The sequence below is a fragment of the Chrysemys picta genome, chromosome 1 (genome assembly GCF_011386835.1).
Source record: "Chrysemys picta bellii isolate R12L10 chromosome 1, ASM1138683v2, whole genome shotgun sequence".
NCBI classification, from domain to species: domain Eukaryota; kingdom Metazoa; phylum Chordata; order Testudines; family Emydidae; genus Chrysemys; species Chrysemys picta.
This window is the reverse complement of record NC_088791.1, coordinates 64388905-64412361: the sequence shown is the minus strand read 5'-3', so window position 1 is coordinate 64412361 and position 23457 is coordinate 64388905. Positions and strand designations below refer to the sequence as shown.

Genomic DNA, 23457 nt, shown 5'->3' with positions numbered 1-23457 from the left:
AACATTGGGGCAGTTCCAGATGACTGGGAAAAAGTTAATGTTGGGCCAGTATTTTAAAAGGGTAAATAGGATGACTTTTGTAACTATAGGCTGTTTAGCCTGACACAGATCCTGAGCAAAATTATGGAAAGGGTGATATGGAAAGTAATTTGCAAATAATTAATGGATGGTTGCATAATTAATGCCAGTCAACATCATTTTATGAAAAATAGGGCTTGTCAGACAAAATTGCTATTGCTTTTAGATGAAACCAGAAGTTTGGTCGATAAAGGTAACTGTTGTCATAATATATTAGACTTCAGTAAGGCATTTGACTTATTCCTAGAAGATGTTCTGACTTGAAAAAAAGTACCACTATATAAAAACAGCATAGCATATATTAAATAGATTAAAACTGCTAACTGATACATCACAAAAAGTAATTGTAAATGGCGAATAGTCATTCACTGGGGTTGTTTCTAGTGGGGTCCCACAAAGATCTGTTTTTGGAAGAATGGTATTCAATACTGTTTATCAATTAGATAAAAGAAAATATAAAATCATTACTGGTAACATTTTCTGATCACAAAAATTGGTGGAGTAATAAATAGTGATAGTCATTTAAGCAGACTGACCGGAATTATTTTGTAAGGGGTGGGATCAGTAGAAAAACATACATTTTAATACAGTCAAATGGAAGCAGGCATCTAAGAACAAAGAATATAAGTCACACGTATAGAATGGGGATTGTATCCTGGAATGCAGTGACACTGAATATGAGCTTCCAGTATGAGGTTGTACCTGTGAGGGCAAATGTGATCCTCAGATGTATAAGCGTGGGGGATATCAAGTGGAAATAGGGTGCTGTATACAGAGGTAATACCACCACTACTGAAACAGTTACTGAAATACCATGTCCAATTCTGGTGTCCACATTTAAAAAGTGATGTTAAAAAAATGGACAGGGTTCAGAAAAGAGCTACAAGAATGTCTTGCGATATGGAAGATATGCCTTATTGTGAGAGGTTTAAGAAGCTCAGTCTATTTAGTGGACCTAAAAAAAAAGTTGATCATGGTGTACAAGTAAGTACATGGGGAAAAGATACTTGACAGTAGATGGCTCTTTAATTTAGCAGAAGAAAGCATAATGAGATCCAATGATTGGAAGCTGATGCTACACAATTTCAGGCTAGAAATAAGGCACAAATTTTTAACAGTGAAGTAATTAACTATTGGAAAAGTTACCTAGGAATGTGGTGAATTGTCCATTATTTGAAGCCTTTAAAACAGGACTGGTTCTCTTTATAAAATGTATGCTATCGCTTAAAAAAAGGTATGGGTTTAATGCAGAGATTATGTCTTTGACATGTGTTATGGAGGTTGGAGGTCAGATTATATTATGATGATAGTTCTTTCTGGCCTTAAAATTTATTAATCCTTTCAGATCTATTTTGGAAATTATAGGAAGCAGAGAATCCAAACTATCAAGGAAGGTTTTCTGTAATCAGTGTAATATCAACAGTCAAAAGATCTAAAGAGCAGCATTTCTCCATGTCCCAATATTATCTGGTTACCTAATAAAGGAAATGTAGAAGAAATTTGAAGTAGACCCTATTCAAAAGTATCGGGATGAACCTTCACCATTGAAAATGCCAAATCAACTATCAAGATTTTAGACAATTCTACAATAAAGCCATTCCAACCTAGGCATGACTTTAGGTGGCTCAACTGCCTAATAGCAGTATACCCGCTCAGAGCTTAATGGGATCATTAAGCTTTGCATCTGATTCAGACAGAAATGTAGAAAAACTAATGCTATCAAAGAGCTCCGTCCCTCCCTCATCATTAGCACCTAATTGAGACATATTACAGTTGTTTAAGAAAGTCCCATTTGTAATTTCAGGGCTGCTGTATTGTACAGCTCACATCTCCCTACTTCAAAAGCACAGGCCACTCTCACCTGAGCTAAAGAAAACTTTTGGTTGTTAAAAGGGTAGGCAAAAATTTTCAAAAGCAGCCAGTGATTTTTGATGACTTAATTTGTGAAGGTGCCCACCTTGAGACACCTCTCACACCTATGAATGTTATGTCCATCCAGACCACCTTACGGACACAGTTACTCTCTCTAGACCAATACCAAGTGGAATGGAAAAATGAACCATATTTTTATGTTACTTGCTTTCTAGTTGCATGAATGTATTGCCATATGAGCCTTGCTGCCTGCCATTTCATGCAAGCGTAGAGAGAAGAGGAGTTGCTGTATTTGAGTGTTTCAGCATCAGAGCTATTTTTAGATTGAAAGGACCTTGGCAGTCCCTGAAGTAGTTTAAAAAAAACCCACAATAGTAGAAAGAGAGACATAAGAAACTAGTCACTAATAAGGAAAAGTGTTGCTAGACATTTGTATTGCCAATCAATGGCTGCTAGACAATGCATGGTTCCAAAAGAGGGTGAGTCATTTGGTCACATACATCGGTGGTGGAAACAAAAGCCAAATTGATATGATGGTGAGGAAATCTCAGTGGAGCCGAGTTATGGACTGCAAAGTGATACCTAGTGAGACAGTAGCTCTGCTTCATAAGCCTCTTATGTCAAAGATTGCTGTGGTGCGTTATACAAGGAGGGAACTAAGCTCAAAAGAAACAAGATTAAAGTATGGGAAATTAGGGGGAAGATTAGCAGAGATCTTTGTGCAAGAAGTAAATGATAAGCATCTGGAAACTGATTTGGTGTCAGGTGAAGAGAAGTGGAACCACTTCAAAAAGAATATGGGTTACAGAGAAGAGTTTTGTGGACAATGCAAAGGGGGAAAACTGCGGGAAAGAGAGGAGTAATGGGGGATCGATGAAGTGCAGGTAGCGATCTGAAACAAGAAAATGGCATGTAAAGAAAAATAAATGAATCAAGTACAAATGAAAATGAATACAAAGAAGTAAAGTGAGCTGCCAAGCAGGCAGTGACAAAGGCCAAAGACAATGCCCTAGGCTTAGATGATTTACACTTCAGGCTGCTAAACCACTCACAAGGGAAGGAGGGATGATATTGTGGCACCATTTGTAAAGGATAACCAGGGGAGACATCTAGGAAAGCCTGAACAAATAAAGGAGAGGTAGAAATAATACTTTGAGAATCTTAAATGAGGCAAGCCACTTTTTGGTGGAGTTGCCAACATATGAGCCTAATGTGGGGCCTGAGTCTGAGGAAGAGATGAGAATTGCAGTCTAGGTAACAAAGCAAACCTACTTTGCCTTGCAAGTTAAAACTTGGTGTACCCCATCCCTGAGCTCCTCTGAAGCATCCTTCTGTAGTGTCCAGCTCCTGTCACTGGACGTTTACAATAATTACCAGGTTTGCTATTCCCAAGGGAAAAGTGTATACACAGCTTGATAGGTACAGCTCAGAATCAGGTCCTTTATAATACCTCCGTGCATAGATGTCTTTATAGTGAAATAATTGTAAGTTTATTGTCAAAGATAAAGATTAAGAGATATTGAGAAAGGATAAAGGAGACAGAAATTGAGTCTAAATTAGCTCTTTTATTACACAGTGGTGAGAGAAAGGATCAAATGATGTCTAGGACCCTTAAGCAGGGCCCACACCACCAGGTACAAATGCCTGTCCACACCCTCTCTCAACTCACTGGGCTTTGGAACCCATGTCCCCTAGCTAGCAAGTGCCATTTTGTTGAGGGTGAGTCCCTCCATCGGGATATGCCAGGTACAGTTCTGCTGCCCTCGATTTACACAGCAAGTATAACAACCCTTTATTACTCTTTCTCCAATAACAAGGAGACTGAGAATGCAACACCAGCCAAAAGTGATCATTTGGGCAAGCAATCCCATCATGCTGAGCACCTAGGGAGGGTGAGTGTGCCTATGCAAACAAGATTAGCTCCTGAAGTCCTCTTCCCCAGCTCATCACTAGATGTCAGGGGAGAGCTCATTCAGACTCTGCTTACACATGTAAAACAAAAGGTATAATACACTCCTTAGAGACTACACTTGGACATCCTTGTCTAAAGCATTTTTTTACCTAAAGCTTTCTTTCAGCCTCACCACCTACCTGGCTCGTATCCGCTGTTCATAGATGCAAAATACGCTGTTCTTTTTGCCCCCTCAGTGATGGACAAAGATGTGTCCTTTGCCTTCCCCTTATATTCCCCCAAAGTCATTGTTTTTGTCCACAGAGTCAGTAAAGCCCATAGCATATATTCTCTGGTGCCCGTTGATTTCATGTTAACTTCATAAGTCTCTGTTCTTTATTAGCATTCAGTTTAAACCATGAATGTGAGGCCCATTGTGAAACAATACAATGCTTAATTTACATGTCAATTAGCTAGATGGACAAACACTCCTGGTTCTGAGAGAAAACCTGTCTCTGCCGGTGACTCATACCTAAGGCTCCGAGATTGTCACAGAGGTTGCGGAAGTGATGGGTGTTACTTTCCGTGACCTCCGTGAAATTCCACAGCTGCAGCGGCCACTGTGGCCGGCCACTGTGGCTGACCTCAGGGCTGCCCGAGCAACTGGCCCCGGGGCCAGCCTCACCAGCCGCTCCTGGAGCCTCCCCCCAGCCAGCCGCACTGGTCATTGTTGGAGCAACCCTGGGGACAGCCACACCAGCCACTGCTCTGCGGTCCCAGCAGCTGGCCCCGGGGACTGCCAGAGCAGCAGCAGCCACTGTGGCTGGCCCTGGGGACCACCTGAGCAGTGGCCAGTGGAGCTTGACCTGGGGAGCACTCCAGGGGCTCCCCCAGAGCAGCGGGACCCCAGGGCAATTAAGATTTAGTCAGGGGTGTTTATAGTAAAAGTCATGGACAGGTCATGGGCCATAAATTTTTGTTTATTGCCCGTGACCTGTCCATGACTTTTACTAAAAATACCCATGACTAAATCTTAGCCTTACTCATATCTTGATACTGACTCTCAGGATATATTTTCAATATATACACATAACTGCACGATATCATCAGTATATACATTTCACAACAATATGAATGATCAGTGTGACACCAGCTTTCATTTGATATCTTACAAGACACTACTTTATTTATGGATAAATACCATGAAAGCGGTGTGTTACGTGTGGTAAGTTTGTCAGGCCTGCTAGAAGTTGCTAACAGAGTACTGAACCTGTTGTCAGTTGGCATCAGTGGGCTTCTGTGTCACATGAGGTTCTGTGGACCAGTAGAGGTTTCACAGGGAAACTGGATATAGAGATTAATGGAGCACGATTAAACCAGACCAACCAAGTACTGGGCAGCTGTGTTCCAGAAGATGGTGAGCTTGAATGTGAGATATAGTCTAGAGTAGGGAGTGCTGGAAGAGTGTGGAGTAATATCTCAGGTGTTGCATATGACAAGTGTATGCCACTGGGACTGAAAGCTCAATTATATAGAATAATGGTTCATCCAGTAATGCAGTACTGGTGCAGAAGCATGGGTGAATAAAAGACTGCAAGTGCAGTGCCTACAAGTGTTTGAAATGAGATGTCTTCATGCAATAAAAAGAGTTACACGAAGGGAAAGATTGCAAAATGACAGCATTACGCTGCAAGTTAGAGTTCGTGATCTGGCTGACAAAATCCAGGAAGTGCAACCTCACTGTTCAGACACATACAGTAAATCCTCACGTAACGTTGTAGTTATGTTCCTGAAAAATGCGACTTTAAGCGAAATGTTGTTAAGTGAATCCAATTTCCCCATAAGAATTAATGTAAATAGTGGTGGTTAGGTTCCAGGGGGAAAAATTTTTTTGCCAGACAAAAGGCATTATATACATTTTAATCAAGCAATTTAATACAGGTATTAAACAGGCTGGCAGCCCCCAACAGCTCCCCTATGTCCCCCCCCACGGCGCCTCCCGCCTGCTGGTGGACCCCGCGGATCAGTGCCTTCCCCTTGTTCCCCCTGCCTCCTGCCTGGGGCAATCAGCTGTCTTGCAGCGTTCAGGAGGCTGGGGGGAGGAGTGAGGACACGGCACTCAGCCTCCACCCTCCCTTAAGTTAAGTGGGGAGTTACTGTACAGAGGATGAATGAAGAGGACCTTGTGCCAATAGCATGACAGGAGAAGGTGATAGGAAAGAGGCCCCATGAAAGCTGAGGAAGCAATGGATGGATTGCATCAAAGAGCATGGTGAGCAGGTGGATCTTAGTGCCACCTCTGACAGAGGAAGATGGCAGATGCTTGCACAACAACCCAACCCCAGACGATGAGCTAAGGGGAAGAAGCATTCACAAAAGCGCTAGCTTTTAAAGGAGTCAGGTACAGTCATCAGTAGCGGTAACTCAAATTAACCTCTCTGTACTCTGCCCCTCCTCCTCTTCCACCACACACACACACTTTTAGATCTTTGGCACATGGACACTTTTAGATTTTCAGAATATGGGGAGGTTGTTTGTTTGTTGGTTGAGATACTGTTTTACATTTTATTTTGAAGGGTTTTTTTGGTGTAAAGTCATTACGAGCACCATAACTCAATCAAAGGCCAAAATTAAGAGCTATTTTTTTTTCCATTCAGAGCCCCAACCCCTCTCTTCTTTTGGTATTGATTCCACATAGTATTTTTCTCCACGAAAGCAAAGCAGCAACATCTTTGTCCTCTAATACAAAGAATTCATCATCTGTATATTCTCTGGAGTGGGATCACTGCACATCAGTGTACCTGTCATGACTGCTGTTTGGGGTCACTTATTTATCAAATCCCTGATTTTATGTCATGCCCTATTTTTGTTCTGTGCCAAATGTACATGGCTCTGAGAAGGGGCAATGGCAATCTAGACATTGCAACTTCAATCTAATCACCTAGATCAAATATTTTACTCTGCTTCTTGGGATCACATATCTCACCCACCAATTGCGGGATGCAAATATAACAGAACTTGCACTGAAAGAGAACAGACTTAGAGAGGAGGAATTCTGCTTTGTATCTCTACAGTTTGTTTTGTTATCCTTAACATCCATATCCTACCCCAGTGCAGCCATCACTAACTAGCAGCCAGAGCTTTCCACAGGATGAGAGAGGACAATCTTACATTTAAAAAAAAAACACACAAAGGGTTTTTTTTCCCTGGGGTAGGGCAAGAAGCCTAATCTACTATTCTCATACAGATTCTGCTTCCACCTTAATTGTGAGGTTGATCAACATGGGAATGCTCATTTGTGTTATCTATAGTGTTATCCACGCTGGTGTTTTTGTTAAATTCTCCCAACATTGCTGTATCATCAGTGTGGCAATGATGGGAGCATTTATGCAGAGTGGCAGCTTGCATTTCTAGCACTGTCTAACCCTGTACAGACTGGTGTGATGCTTCCCGGGGGTAACCAGTGTTGTGAGCCACCTCATAATATGCCTTCTGAAGCCTAGATTTAATTAACAGGGTGCTCGCATGGCTTGTAGCATATAGAGCACCCAATATCCTTGCAGCGTTTTACCACCAGACATGCTGCGATTCTTCTTTTGTGAGAAGCACATTGTCAATTTGCCTTCTAGGTAAAGGATTCTTTGCACTCCAAGATATACCATATCAATCCTGTCTTTATTCATAAACAGAACAACCCCTTGCTGCTTGTTTCTTACTGTAGATTTCCTCTTTTGTAAATTTCGCAGTCTCTGGATTCACACCTAGCTCAATATGCAAATAGGCACACAGTATGAGACATACAGTACACAAGTGGCCAGACAGGGAGATAGGTATCAGTTACCTCCTGCCTGAAAGGATCATCTCTGAGGTATGTCACCTCCTGGTGACCTGCCTTAAGTCCAAGACTGTAAGAGCCTAATTTTCAGTATAGATATATAATGCATTAAATATTGTCCAAAAATACATTTCACAATGATTATAATGTCCATTGGGCACCTGGCTTTCAGTAATGACTTCACATACCACTCTTTGGTGAACTATTATAGAATCATAAGACTGGAAGGGACCTCAAGAGGTTATCTAGTCCAGTCCCCTGCACTCATGGCAGGACTAAGTATTATCTAGACCATCCCTGACAGGTGTTTGTCTAACCTGCTCTTAAAAATCTCCAGTGATGGAGATTCCACAACCTCCCGAGCCAATTTATTCCAGTGCTTAACCACCCTGACAGTTAGGAAGTTTTTCCTAATGTCCAACCTAAACCTCCCATGCCCATTGCTTCTTGTCCTATCTTCAGAAGTTAAGAAGAACAATTCTTCTCCCTCCACCTTGTAACAACCTTTTGTGTACTTGAAAACCGTTATCATGTTTGCGCTCAGTCTTCTCTTTTCCAGACTAAACAAAATGAATTTTTTTCAATCTTCCCTCATTTTGTGCCTTGGCCTTTCTAATTTTGTCCCTACATACTTGTGTTGTTTGTATTCATCCTTTGTAATTTGACCTAGTTTCTACTTTTTGTTGGACTCTTGTTTGATTCTTTGATCATTGAAGATCTCCTGGTTAGGCCAGGGTGGTCTCTTGCCAGACTTCCTATCTTTCCTATGCAGTGGGATAGTTAGCTCTTATGCCCTTAATGTCTCTTGAAAAACTGCCAACTGTCTTCAACTGTTTTTCCCCTAAGACTTGCTTCCCATGGGATCTTACCTACCAACTCATGGAGTTTGCTAAAAGTCTGCATTCTTGAAATTCATTGTCTTTATTGTGCTGTTCTTCCTCCTACCATTCCTTAGAATCACGAACTCTACCATTTCATGATCACTTTCATCCATGCTGCCTTCCACTTTCAAATTCCCAACCAGTTCCTCCGTAGTTGTCAAAATCTAATCTAGAACAGCCTCTCCCCTAGTAGCTTTCTTCACCTTCTGAAATAAAAAATGGTCTCCAATACATTTCAAGAATTTGTTGGATAATCTGTGCTCTGCTGTGTTATTTTCCCAACAGATGTCTGAGTAGTTGAAGTCTCCCATCACCACCAAGTCCTGTGCTTTGGATGATTTTGTTAGTTGTTTATAAAGTCTCATCTACCTCTTCTTCCTGGTTAGGTGGTGTGTAGTAGACGCCTACTATGATGTCACCCTTGATTTTTACCCCTTTTATCCTTACCCAGAGACTTTTAGCAAGTCTGTCTCTTATTTCCATCTCAACCTCAGTCCAAGTGTATACATTTTTAATATATAAGGCAACACCTCCTCCCTTTTTTCCCTGCCTGCCCTTCCTGAGCAAGCTGTACCCTTCTGTACCAATATTGCAGTCATGTGTATTATCCCACAAGTCTCTGTGATGCCAACTATGTCATAGTTGTGTTTATTTACTAGCATTCTTCTTCAAGTTCTTTCTGCTTATTCCCCATACTTCTTGCATTAGTATACAGTATTCTGTAGATATCTGACCCATGGGATCCCTGTACAGCCCTATGAATCCCCTGTGCCCTCTGCCAGTTGGTATGAAATGGTCTTGTGTCACGGCTGGGCCCAGACAAGACAGTAATTTAAAAACCTCACGGATTCGCAGTTGGTTAGAACTCCCACTGTTGCTAGCATTGGTGAAGCTGCATTGCTGCTTGAACAATATTGGGAGAATTTGACACTCATCTCACTGTAGATGAGGCTTTTGTGTGTACAGGAAAGAAATGTATGAATATGTTAGGGAACCCTATGTTTTAACCTTGGTCAATATGAAAACTAAAACATGGTTCCCTAATCTGTATGTGTGTTTTTTTAACCAAACAACCTAACAAGGGTTGAGCTACACTCATGTTTCACAATCATGTTTAAACACAAAAAGAACAGGAGTACTTGTGGCACCTTAGAGACTAACAAATTTATTTGAGCATAAGCTTTTGTGGGTTAAAACCCACTTCATCGGACGCATGCAGTGGAAAATACAGTAGGAAGATATATATACACAGAGGACATGAAAAAATGGGTGTTGCCATACTAACTATAACGAGAGTAATCAGTTAAGGTGGGCTGTTATCAGCAGGAGAAAAAAAACTTTTGTAGTGATAATCAGGATGGCCCATCCCACCTTAACTGATTACTTTTGTTATATGCTGATATAAGCTACATCAACACTAGGAGGCTTTTGCCAATATAGTTATACTGGCAGAAATTTTTAGGGTAGACATAGGCCTTAGTCGTCTCTCATTCTTTTACTGTAACGTGACTTGTCAGTTTTCATTTTGCTGCAGCTTGACGAGCTGTGGTCATCAGTAGAGGCACTGGAGCTGTCTGTCTGCAGACTCAGGGAGACTGCTCTGTATTGGTTTATGTTTGATTCATATTTTCAAGGATTTCTTCACAGCAGAAGGATTTGAAATTTTTTAAATGAAAGCTTGGATTTTGCAGAAATTAATGGTACTCATCCAGGAAAAGACCCCTATTCACCATACTGGAAGGAAGTTTTCAAATCCTATCCATAATCTTTCTATATTTCTCTTTCCTTTGAGACTGCCAGAAAACCATGCCTGCCAACAATGAACTGAAAGCATTAGGAGCCATGAAGTCTATCCAGTTTAAGAAGCTAGTCTATATTTTTGAACAACCCTCTAAATCCTTATGTGATCTGTTATTAAGACACAAAAGAGGCCCATTTAGAATGTAAAATCAAAATGCCTCCCTTGCAGAAATTCTGCTGACGTGTGGAGGAAATTCCCACAGGTACTGCATTGTCAAAATTCTTCATAGATTTCCCTTATTAATTAGTCATGTCTTAAGGTAAAAAATAAGCAGCAGGAACAAGTAGTTTTTTTAAGTTCCATGGGCTTTTAGTCCCCGCACAGAGTAGTTCACTAAACTGCAAATGTATTTCCTGAAAATCTAGACTTCCTAGTATTTTCTTGAAACTAATAAAATCCTAGCTTTCATTGAAAGGAATGAAAAATGCACACTAAATGTTTGGAAGCAGCACACATGTTTTTATATATTAATTGAATATATTTTGAGTAAATGTTCTCTCCATTTGTAGTTTTGTGAAAATCTCTCTTATTTTTGGAGAAGAGAATGATTTCTGATGATTCAATTAATTTTTGTTGCTTTCTGTTCATTAACACATAATATTTATATCAACTTGATGAAAATCAAAAGATTAAAATCAACTTATTTTCTTTAATTGGACAAATACCCACAAAGGTCAGATTTAAAATTCGAGCCATGAACGGAACTTTTACTGTAATCGTGATCCAATTCTTCTTGAAGAAATAATAATCTTGTCATAGTGTCTCTTGGATTTCACTTGGGGTGCACTTGGGGTGCAACTCAGTCTACCTCAGTGACCATTGTATTTGAGCACCTTTTCTGTTATCATTGAAATTTTCTTGTCCCAAGATGGTGGTTACTTACAGTTCTGTGGTGTGCAGGACAGATTTTGGCCTCGGAACACCAATAAGACCCCAATGAAAAGCAGGCTCATTCAATTATGGGATTGCAACAGTGTAACTGAGAGAAGCATTCAGCTCAAGGGGAGGAGGAGTTGTTTTTAAATAACATTGTTTTCAGAGCTCAGTTGTTATAGCAGATACTCAATTATATATTTGTTGCCCAAGTACTATGCTGAGTAAAAATCAGGAAATATAAAGGACACTTTTTGTCTATAGTAGAATGGCACATATAAAAATATTGGTTAAATCCACACGCATGCTGACTCTTACCTGGTAAGGTTAACTTACTTACCCAAGGCTAACTTATTCACCTTACTTAGACTGTAAGCTCATGGACACTACTCACAGTTTGTAAAACACATATGTAAGTCTTTGCATGCTCAGCGCCCTGTACTGTAACCTCTTTGGAGCGGAGACTTTCTTTTTATTGTATGTGTGTACTAAGTTTACTGTAATAGCACCCAGTCCCTTACTGGGGCCTGCAGGTGCTCTTGCATTATTATTATTATTTATTATTGGTGGCTTCGGAAAAAGTTCTAAAACGTATTTGAAAATATGAAACATTAGCATTTACAAACTTTGTCATATTTTCTTTCTTAACTTTTGGCCTTAAAATAATTGTTTTGGTTCATATCACAGATCTGTTTTGATGATATATTACCAGTTTGTTTAATACCTTTTAGATGGTGTAATAGGGTATACAAACCCCACACTGGACTGGAAGGGATTAAAGGAAAGTACTGTACCCAGCTAGACCCACCCATCCAGCCCCATAGAGCATGCTTCAATTGGAGAAAGGGTTGAAAAGGGAGCAACCCAGATCAGAAGGGGGAGGCTGGGTTGGAGGACAGACCTCCCTTATATGCTCTGACAAGAGCACCAGAGAAGCCTCTCTCAGGGACTAAACTGTATGGTGAGCCCAGTTGGGGCTGGTGGTTTGGTTGCCTTTTCTTTTTCTTTTCACCTTATATTGGACTGGAAGCTAGAGAAGACCAGCAGATGGTAGGAAGTGACCAACTTGGAGGGCACCTTTGGGGGAAAAAATACCGACCCTCCTAGGGCCCTGGGTCAGAGCCCAGTGGAGTGGGGGGACTTGGGTTCCCCTACAACTGCCCACCTCGCCACACCTCTGATTAAAAGAGGGCTGGACTGCAAGACTTGCCTGCTGGTGCTGGGGGGGGGGGGGGTTACACTAATTACACTAATCACTAGGCCTGCTAAACCCACCAAGGACTCTATTACATTTGGTGGAGAGTGTGGGCATCGTAGTGTCCCAGGCCTGATAGGAGACCAGAAAGGAGGTGGGAAAAAAAGAAAGGGATGGATATAGAGAAACTGCTAAAATAGGTTCTTGAAAACCAGCAACAGCAGAGCCAACTGCTCCAGCAGCTCGCTGCCCAGCAACGGCAGCAGGAACAGCAGCAACTAGTCCAGCAGGTGACAATGCTCTTACAACCACCCGAGGCAGCCCTGAGTTTAACCATTGGTTGGAGGAACTCTGATAAAAGCCCAGGTATCCCGGTGAAGCTAACTAAAATGGGGCCCTCGGATGAGCATGAGGCATTCCTGGTCACGTTGGAGAGCATGGCTGTCATGGACCAAGGAGAGCACCAACAGTGAATACAATATTAACCACACCTGGTTCTCTCTTTACTGCCCGGTATCTCTATGACCGGGGGTGTGCACACCTGAATGATTGATCACCTTTAAGTGTATGGTATACCTTCTTAGCAGTATTGTCAATAAATTACAGCGCAAATTCTTCCCCCTTTTGCAATTCTCCACCAAAAATGTTATGCTTAAACAAAGCACACAAGATCTTCTATAGGGGAGAAGTCAACATGCTGCATTTATTGAGAATACAGCAGTTAGTATATGCTTTTCAGTCACACACACACACCATGCACACAGCCCCGCCAGTCGATGTTTATAGTTACCAGTCCAGAGTCTGGATCAATCTAGTGGCCAGCCAGATTGGTGGTGGAGAGGAGCCGGGCTCTGTCGGTCACGATCTGATGCTCCTGGATTAGTGGCAAGACGAACCCAAAGTCCAATGGCAAAGCACCCTGTTGTTATAGTCTTTTTTCTCGGTTGAAGTCTATGGATTTTGCTGTGTCAGTTTATGACTGGTTACTCCTTAATTGGTTTTATCTTTTGATGTAAACATTTCAAAACACCTCCGAGAGGGTCATCCTGTCCCGGATTTGATTTAATCAATTGACTTTAGTTGTGCCAGCCTCCACCTCAAGGTCGTCAATCTGCCCTTCCTCAATCATGGATGTGCGTTGATGGTTCTCTGGTGTCAATAAGTCTCAATAAGTGTCTTCACTCCTCCTTTCTTGACCATCTGGTTAACAATGGCCTTCACACCTTCTCTTTTCCTGATGGATGCATTCCTCATTCACACAGTCTTTTACAGAGACCTTTGAGAATACAAAGTATTTTATATCGAGCAAAAAGACATTGTAAATTAAACCTTGCTAAGTTTTATAACCAAAACAATTCACATTGAGACCCAGGCCTTCAACGTTCCTCTAATCTACTTAACATAAACACACTACAGGATCCTGTCTCTTACTTACTAAACCTTAAAACAAAGAACTAAAAAGGGCCCAATTTGTAATGCATATGGGAAACAGAATCCCATAGTCCCAGAGGGTCATTCCTTTCTGCTACTCAAAAAGGGTGACTGGCAGGATGAAATCAAATCATAATTAATTATCATAGTATAATTATAAAATCCTAGGATGCTCTGTTGGCCCCCTACTTGACCAGACTGTCCCGAGAGGTGTATCAGAGTCTTCATGCAACAACTGCTCAGGACTACTCTCATGTCAAAGCAGCCATCCTAGATGCCTCCAGCATCTCACTAGAAACCTACCGACAGCAGTTCCACCCTGAGAAATTTTTTCCTGTGCGCAGACACGGGCTGTTGCCCAGACTCTGAAGAAACACTGCTGGCGATGGCTCCAGTCAGAGATGTGTACAGGAGACCAGGTGACAGAAAAGCTCATTGTAGAACAATTCACTTAAATCCTTCCAGAGGGGTCGTGCAAGTGGGTGGTAAGACATTGGTCAGAAACTTTGGCCAAGGCAGTGTCACTGGCAGAGGTTTACCTGATGTTCCTTGAGCTAGAGGCAGAAACACCAAAAGTCAGTCCTATGAAGCCCCAGTCCCCGCAGAGTACCAATGCCCGAACTCCAACAAAGGTAATTAGGGAGGTTTGGACACCCAACTCTAGTGGAGGGAGACACAAAGGCCAAGAGAAGAGCCTGGAAGTCCGCCCTCCACTGACCAAGAGGGCTGTGGTTGGCCTGGCTGAACGACCTTATCCAAAGGGATTTCTCCCCTTGAGAGAATCAACAGAGAGACAAATTCCTCCCACTGGGAGCTGTTTTGTATGTGTTCAGCAAGGACATTTCAGAAAGGGCTTCTTATTCATGGACTGTGATTATGGGCAGGCCTGGACGGCCGATAACAGGGCTTGGAAGAGGGGCCTTGGGAAGATCTTGGTCCCAGTACAAATGAATGGTGTAGCAGTATATGGTCTGATAAACTCATTCTGTAGTCAGACTTTGGTCTGGGAGAGGCTGCTGAGGACGGGAGGTACAACTGGGAACATAATCCATCTCCAGTATATCCATGGAGATGTACAATTCTATCCAAAGAGAATTACAACTGGCCATGCAAAAACATACTGAAATGATGCAGGCTGGATTGGCAAAAGACCTGGCCTACCTGGTCATACTTGGGCACAACTGGAAGTTCTTTGAAGAAGTGGTCAAAGGGTGGTGAGTTGCCCCTGTAAAAAAGGCAGAGCTGAAGCCGGAAGACCCTGGAAGGCAGGGGTAGCCCCAGTGGCCAAGAGGGAGCCATAAGAAGGAAGGGGCTCGGAGGACCAACACCTTCGAGTAGGACCACCTTCACGGATAAAGGACCCGTTGCCTGAACCCAACTGGGGCCATAAGCATTCGCCGCCACCTTTCAACCTAGACCTGCTGTCCAATGAGGGGGACTTTGTGGAAGAAAGAAGAAATGACCCGACCCTGAGCAGTGTTTATGAGCAACTTGCCCATGCAGGTGGTAAAGCACTAGACCCGCAGCAGTTGAAACAGTGGCCCCATTTTTAACTGATAGGGGAGACGGCATACTGGGCAATGAAGGATCCTAAGACAGGTAAAACAAGAAATTCTGGAAGAGGGTGCTGCATTGGCCCACACAGCCCCATGTGGAGGTCACTTGGGGAGGAAGAAGACTCTTGACAGTGTGACCATGAGGTTCTGCTGGCCAGACATCCATGAAGAGGTGTGAGACTATTGTGCTTCATGTCCATAATGTCAGTGGACAGGCCAGAAATAGGTCCCAAAAGCCCTCCTGTCTATTGTGGAAGTACCCTTCAAGAGAACAGGCATAGACGTGATTGGCCTGTAGAGAAGTCTGCAGCAGGGCACAAATACATTGGTAATCTTGGACTATGCCACCAGATACCCCAAGACCGTCCTATCCAGTCAGGAACGGGAGCTGTCATTGTTCATATTAGCAAATCCCCTTGACACCTAAGTCTAAAGGGATAGCTCAGTGGTTTGAGCATTGGCCTGCTAAACCCAGGGTTGTGAGTTCAATCCTTGAGGAGGGCCACTTAGGGATCTGGGGCAAAATCGGTACTTGGTCCTGCTAGTGAAGGCAGGGGACTGGACTCAATGACCTTTCAGGGTCCCTTCCAGTTCTATGAGAGAGGTATATCTCCATAAAGAAAAGAAAAAAAGACCTTCTCTGCATCATGGGGGCTATATCAGTTTGAAACCATGCCCTGTAGACTTCATGGGGTCACTGTCACCTTTCCAGTGGCTGATGGACAGAGTACTGTGGCCGCATGGGTCGTGTACTGTGGATATCTACATTGACAATATTGTCATCTGGGCCGAGCACATGGAGCACATTGGTGCGGCGTTACGGCTCTCAAGAGGCAGGTTTGATGGGCAACCCAACCAAATGTCGGCTGGCCACCCAAGAAGTCACCTACCCAGGGTATACCATGGTGGGAGGAGGGCAGCTACAAACCCTTGTGGACAAAGTCCAAGCCCTAACGGGCTGCCCCATCCCTTCCACAAAAAAGCAAGTCCAGCATTTGGGGGGATTAGTGGGGTACTAGAGATAGTACATCCCAAACTTCACGACCATTGCTGCCCTTTTGACAGACCTGGTGAAGGATACCACACTAAAAGGGTCCATTGGACCAAAAGCTGTGTCAGGGCATTTAGTACACTACAAGACCAGTTGACCCAGGAGCCACTACTATTCCACCCAGACTTCTCGAAGCCCTTTATTCTCCAAACAGATGCATCCAATGTCAGATTCAGAGTTGTGCTATCTCAAGAATTCAGAGGAGAGGAACATCCTGTTCTCTGTCTCAGCAGCTTTTTCTTTTCACCTCATATTGAACTGGAAGCTGGGGAAGAACAGCAGACAGTAGAAAGTGACCTACGGAGGGTAACTCAGAAGGTATCTGTGGGGACCAGACACTGTTGACCCTCCTTGAGCCCTGGATCACAGCTTGGTGGAGTGAGCGGTCCAGGGCTCCCCTCCCACCTCCCACCTCACTGCACTTCTGATTAAAAGAGGGCCTGGATTGCAAGACGTGCCTGCTGGGGGGGTTGGCACTCAGGGTACTAACCACTAAGCTACCTAACCCACTGAGGTCTCTATTATAGCTGATTATGGCAAATAGAACTATAAGTATGTTCAGCCTTAGGCTACGATTCACTGAATTTTCTGAACTCATGTCATTTATTCCACTCTGTAGTTTGACAAATAATAGAATTTTCTTTTCTAATTTCAGTTCCCATATTAGTTGCAAATTTAAAATAAGGCTGGAAGACCTTTCCTTGTCCACATTTGTGCACATCCTTATAAACCACCCCACAATTGGCCACAATTGCCTGTCTCCTCCTCTCTCTTAAGACTGGAATAGCAGGGGTGTTTATAGGTCAACGATATTGCATTGGCACTGCTCTATAAAGATTCTTACATACTGTCCACACAAATGAACACTGTGCTTGGCTCAGGCTAGTACCACCATTAACTTACTTTCATGGGCACTAAATTCACTTTCAGATTTTTATAAAGGGGAAAAAAAGCACAGCAATATTTTGTTCCATGGTGTTTCGTAATGCTAGAAGTATTGATTTACAGGGATAGATTTTTCAGTGCATTTTGAGGAGTCTCAATGACTAATATGATACACTTCATTGTAGATACAGGCCACTACTTTTAAAACACACATTTATAAGTCTGTGTATCTCGAGGCCCTGCCTGTAAATGGGACCCCATTCAACCTCTGATTTTGCATTGGCAATTGTGGGTGCAAAATTGTGCCCAAATAATTATAGTTGAGGCCACCTTTCAAAATCAGGCTTTAGAAGACAAGGCATGCTATGTGGCATTATTGGACACTTCTGAGCCAGATTCTACCACCCTTACTCACAGGAGTAGCACTTGAGTCTGCAAGTGTCCCATTAATATCAGTCAGACTACTTGTAGAGAAAGGTGTTACTCAATATAAAGCTGACAGAACTGGATCTTAAATTAATAATAGTTAAATAGCATTTAACTAACACCTTTCATCTGTAGATTAAAGTGGAACTCTGTTTATCTTAGGGTAGGTCTACACTTACCTGGTAGTTCGGCGGCAAGCAAATCGAACTTCTGGGTTCAACTTATCGCGTCTTGTCTGGACGAGATAAGTCGAACCCGGAAGTGCTCGCCGTCGACTGCGGTACTCAGCTCAGCGAGAGGAGTACGCAAAGTCGACGGGGGAGCCTGCCTGCCGCGTCTGGACCGAGGTAGGTTCGAACTAAGGTACTTCGAACTTCAGCTACATTATTCACGTAGCTGAAGTTGCGTACCTTAGTTCGAATTGGGGGGTTAGTGTAGACCTGCCCTTAGAGAGAGAACTGATTGGACCTGATGCATTTTATTTCTTCCTGAAATCTTATTATGCCTGATTATTCTGGACATATAGTAATGGCCTCAAAATTAGTCTGGATCCAAAATTCAGTTACATCATTTGCCCGCTATTTATTTTATCCCAGCAATTTGTTATCCAACAAAAGTGTAAATTTAAACCTTGGTTTTAGAAAGAGAAATCAAAGAGAAGAAAGCGATTTGAGAATGTGAAATAGAATACAGAAAAATTACCTTTTATGTAAGCCTTGCCACACTTTGTATTTATTGGCAGTCTGAAGTATACTAGCCTATTGGTGCATTTTTTAATAATCTGTTATGGAATATCTACATCAGATTTATCTATACATAGAGCTTTGTAGCCCAAGCCTGTGAATTGTATTATAAAAAGCAGGCAGATATACACATTTTACCCTATTAAAATACAAAATTACTTCCTTGGGAGGTAGATGAAATAGTTTTTTAAAAAAGCAACATCTGTAATACAATTTAAATTTTAATAACGCCAATAATTTTCTTTCAACAGAGGAATTCAAGGGCTCAACAATAGTTGAATTAATGAAAAAAGAAGGCACCACCTTAGGGCTTACGGTATCGGGTGGAATTGACAAGGATGGGAAACCAAGAGTCTCTAACCTTCGTCAAGGAGGAATCGCTGCTAGGTAACCACATCTGAAGCCACAAAATACATTATAAGATGTGATTGCTTCAAAAAATACATACCGCATCAAAAAGGTCACTAATAAATAAGTGACTACCAGCATCTGTAAAGCGGCACATCAGAGCAGAGAAGCGATATAAGAAACATTTCAATAGTAGTTGAACCGTTGCGTCCCTCAAGGCTGCTCTGATAAAAAGCCAGAAATACTGATGTTGCATCATTTCAAGAATAATTTAATTTCTTATAAATGGTTTAAATTTAATGAATTGTTGTCCTTGAATAAAACCTACAAAAACACATTATAATGTCAAGGAAAAAATATAGTTGAAAAGTTCAGATAAGGTGGTATCATAGTTTCAAATGACTGTTGATGACCTGTTTATTAAAGATTTTAATATATATATATATCACTGGCCTGCTTCTACAGAGAAAGCGGAACAAGGTGTAACTGGGGAGAGATGCAGCTGGAGAGACCCAGATTAAGGCAAATCATTCCAAGTAACTGAGCAGAACATGTGCTAATGGGCTCTGGCTTACCTGCTGTAATTGTGATGTTGGCTGTGGAGGCAACAACTTGTCCAGAAAATACTTCTGGCAGTAGCCCAAACAGAGAGAGGTGGCGGGTGGTGTTGGGGGCGGGGGAACGGGAGGGAGGTTAAAAGAGCACATGAAGGAAGAGAAATCATCCCAGGTATAGCTGAGTACTGTCACTGGCATGGTTATGCAGTCCTGATTTCCTACATCAAAAATTAATACTCTAATTCGTCTCTTCTTTGTATATATTTTATGTATTATATTAGATTAAATTCTTGAAATGTCACTCTGCTATTTGGAAAATCAGCACAAGAAGGGTTTTGCTTGTTTGAATTTAGTTGTGTGGCAAGATTCATTTTTATCAACACTAAAAATGTAATTGAAAGCAACTTTGCTACTTTGGCAACATGACGTACAAGTTTATGGAAGAGAACATGTGTCTGTTGCAGAAGTGACCAGCTGGACGTGGGAGACTACATCAAATCTGTGAATGGAATCAACCTGACAAAATTTCGCCATGACGAGATCATCAGCCTCCTCAAGAATGTTGGCGAGAGGGTTGTTCTAGAAGTGGAGTATGAGCTCCCTCCAGTCTGTAAGTAATGGACAGATAAACTGAAATCATCTTACACACAGAATAACAGAATGGACATTTTCAATAAGAGGTTTTTAAAATGTGTGTTTCCGTTACAGTTATTGCAGAGTACAGAAATGGTCAAATCAAATGATTATGTAGTGTGGGATTTTCAAAATCACCTAAATGGCTGAGGAGCACAAGTCCCGTTGAAAATCAGCTTCCAAATACAGGCAACGTAAACAGTTTATACCTACTCCTTATTCACTATTTCCCCATAACTTTGGGGATGACCATTAACTAAGGATATTGGGAAATACATTTGATATATTCAGAGGCAAGAGAACTATGGAGTAGGGTGGGGGAAGAGAACAGGAACTCGAACCTCCACTTTTGTTTCCTGTTGCCCCTGTACTTCTGTCTTCAGTTCCTCTCCACCTTTTTGTTTTAACAATAAGATATCTCAAGAAGATAATAGTGCCCATTAGTATTACCAGTACCTCTGCCTTCCTCCTTTTAAGATGCAGTCCCCTTCCATGCATAAAGCCCCCTCTGATGAATACCTTACCTTTGTGACTTCTGGGGTCATGATTGAGGAGTGACCTGTCCACTCCATAACATCTTCAGGGACTGCCAACTCACTCCTTTCCTCCTCCTGTCCTCTTCAAGTCCAAACCCTCAACAGATTCGTGATAAGGGTTTTCTGGGTGATAGGAGACCTGCCTGCCTCTCAGTGTACAAACATTGCTGTTCTTTGTGTCTCTGGCACCTCACTGACCTCTACCTCAGTCTAAGGCTCAGAGGGATGTTAGTTTGCACTGGTATAATAGGCAAACTACAGAAGAGGTAAGAGGATGATGTGGACCAGACAGTCCCTCCCTAAACAGTTTAGTCATAGGGAGAAGGGTGAGCCTAAGAGTGGGGAAGAGAGCTGGCCAGCATATCACCTACCTTAATGATCTGAAGGATGGCGTGGACTGCACTCTCAGCAAGTTTGCAGATGACACTAAACTGGGAGGAGTGGTAGATACGCTGGAGGGTAGGGATAGGATACAGAGGGACATAGACAAATTAGAGGATTGGGTCAAAAGAAACCTGATGAGCAGGAGCGGCGCCAGGGTTTTTGCTGCCCTAGGCGGCGCTCCTCCACAGTAATCAGCAGCAGCTCCTCCTCTGAAGCTGCGTTCTTGGCGGTGGGGGTCCTTCGGGGCACTTCGGCGGCGGGTCCCGGAGTGAGTGAAGGACCCACAGCCGAAGTTCCGCCGACAACCCGGAGCGGAAGAGCCCCTTGCTGCCAAAATTCCGCAGAGAGAGGCGAAATGCCGCCCCCCACATCCTGCCGCCCTAGGCGACCGCCTAGGGTCGCCTAGTGGACGCTCCGGCCCTGCTGATGTGGTTCAACAAGGACAAGTGCAGAGTCCTGCACTTAGGACGGAAGAATCCCATTCACTGTTACAGACTAGGGACTGAATGGCTAGGCAGCAGTTCTGCAGAAAAGGACCTAGGGGTTACAGTGGGACGAGAAGCTGGATATGAGTCAACAGTGTGCCCTTGTTGCCAAGAAGGCTAACGGCATTTTGGGCTGTATAAGTAGGGGCATTGCCAGCAGATCGAGGGATGTGATCATTCTCCTCTATTCGTCATTGGTAAGACCTCATCTGGAGTATTGTGTCCAGTTTTGGGCCCCACACTACAAGAAGGATGTGGAAAAATTGGAAAGAGTCCAGCGGAGGGCAACAAAAATGATTAGGGGGCTGGAACACATGACTTATGAGGAGAGGCTGAGGGAACTGGGATTGTTTAGTCTGCAGAAGAGAAGAATGAGGGGGGATTTGATAGCTGCTTTCAACTACCTGAAAGGGGGTTCCAAAGAGGATGGATCTAGACTGTTCTCAGTGGTAGCAGACGACAAAACAAGGAGTAATGGTCTCAAGTTGCAGTGGGGGACGTTTACGTTGGATATTAGGAAAACCTTTTTCACTAGGAGGGTGGTGAAGCACTGGAATGGGTTACCTAGGGAGGTGGTGGAATCTCCTTCCTTAGAGGTTTTTATGGCCAGGCTTGACAAAGCCCTGGCTGGGATGATTTAGTTGGGAATTGGTCCTGCTTTGAGCAGGGGGTTGGACTAGATGACCTTCTGAGGTCCCTTCTAACCCTGATATTCTATGATTCTATGATACCCCCTGAAGACATCAGACCTGGAGGGTTGTTTTAAGCAGACGGGGAGATGTGCTCGGAGCTGTGTGGTTGAGTGGGTGAATGGAGGACCTCAAGCTGTCCAAATGGACTCCAAGATTCAAGTTCATGTTGACACCCAAAGCTAGCTGACTTTACCTTATTTTGGGTGTTGTTATGAAAAGAAGTACACACAGTCCTACTTAATATCTTCCTTCTCTCTTTCCTTAGCCCATCCATCCCCAGTTTTTTTAAGGTTTATGTGTGTGTGAGTGAGAGAGAGAGAGAGAGAGAGAGAGAGAGAATTAGTGGCAGTTGGGAGGAATCAGGTGGGTAGTGGTAGTTGGAATGATGGTGAGCTGGAAAGGTGGGGGCTGGAACTGGAGGGACTGGAAGTGGGAAAAGTCTATTCTCACTGATACTGGACAAGAAAAGGAAGGAAGACCTGCAGAACCAGCTTGCTAGGATTTTCCTGCCTAAACAAAGGGTTGCAGCATACTGGAAGCAGAGTATCCCATTGATCTCTCTACATTCCTGACGCATTATGGTTCCTCAAGGGGCAAGGGTTAATAAACCCCATTGTGTTCTAGCTGCTGGCAATTAACTCTCCTTATGGAATTCTTTGTTTTTATGAACTTTTGGCAACTTCCTTAATGTGCTTTAATGCTTATTGTTGATTAGTGGTTGCTGAGGATAACTGAACTTCATGTTCAGAATTAGGATATTTCAATTAATTAAATAAATTAAACAGTGGATGTGGTTATTTTGCTCTCATTTTTTTTCTTTTGCAGCTAACCAAATCTACTTTCTACAGTTTAGGTACTTTTGGTATATGTGCGACTTTGGTCAGTTGAAATATGTGTCTGTCATGCTACATTACAGTGGTAACCATAACCATTCATTTAAGTTTTCAGAATTTCTGACCTTTGTGCAAGTGTAGCTGGTAACGAGACTGAATAATAGCATCCTAGCTATCCCTGTCGACATCTACTGACTATTATATGTACTATGCCTTGTAATATAGTAGGAAGATTTCTGTATATAAGCTTATGCTTTCCAGACCTTGTCATCCCCCCAGCATGCTGAAACTGCACTGCTGGGGGAGATGGGGTAGTTGTGGTTTCAGACTGTGGGGGCACCCGCCAGTGGTGTAGTAATGATGGAATAAGCATTAATTTACTCACAGAAACCTTGTGATGGGGCAGTGCTGCAGAGTGTAGTAATCCCATTATTCTTGCCCACACCTTCCATTTTGCACAGAACCCAATAT

The 23457-nt window shown here is 42.8% G+C and overlaps 1 protein-coding gene across 15 annotated transcripts in view; it reads left to right on the top strand.

Annotated features, from left to right (window-relative positions):
* GRIP1 (glutamate receptor interacting protein 1) overlaps window positions 1-23457 on the top strand; it is a 564775-nt gene that overhangs the window by 417928 nt on the left and 123390 nt on the right. For all 15 annotated transcript variants that reach the window (XM_065558501.1, XM_065558517.1, XM_065558487.1 and 12 more), the window contains 2 exons: window positions 18770-18905; window positions 19888-20033. In XM_065558501.1, coding sequence (XP_065414573.1) covers window positions 18770-18905; window positions 19888-20033 — 282 coding nt within the window. The remainder of the gene's footprint in view (window positions 1-18769; window positions 18906-19887; window positions 20034-23457) is intronic.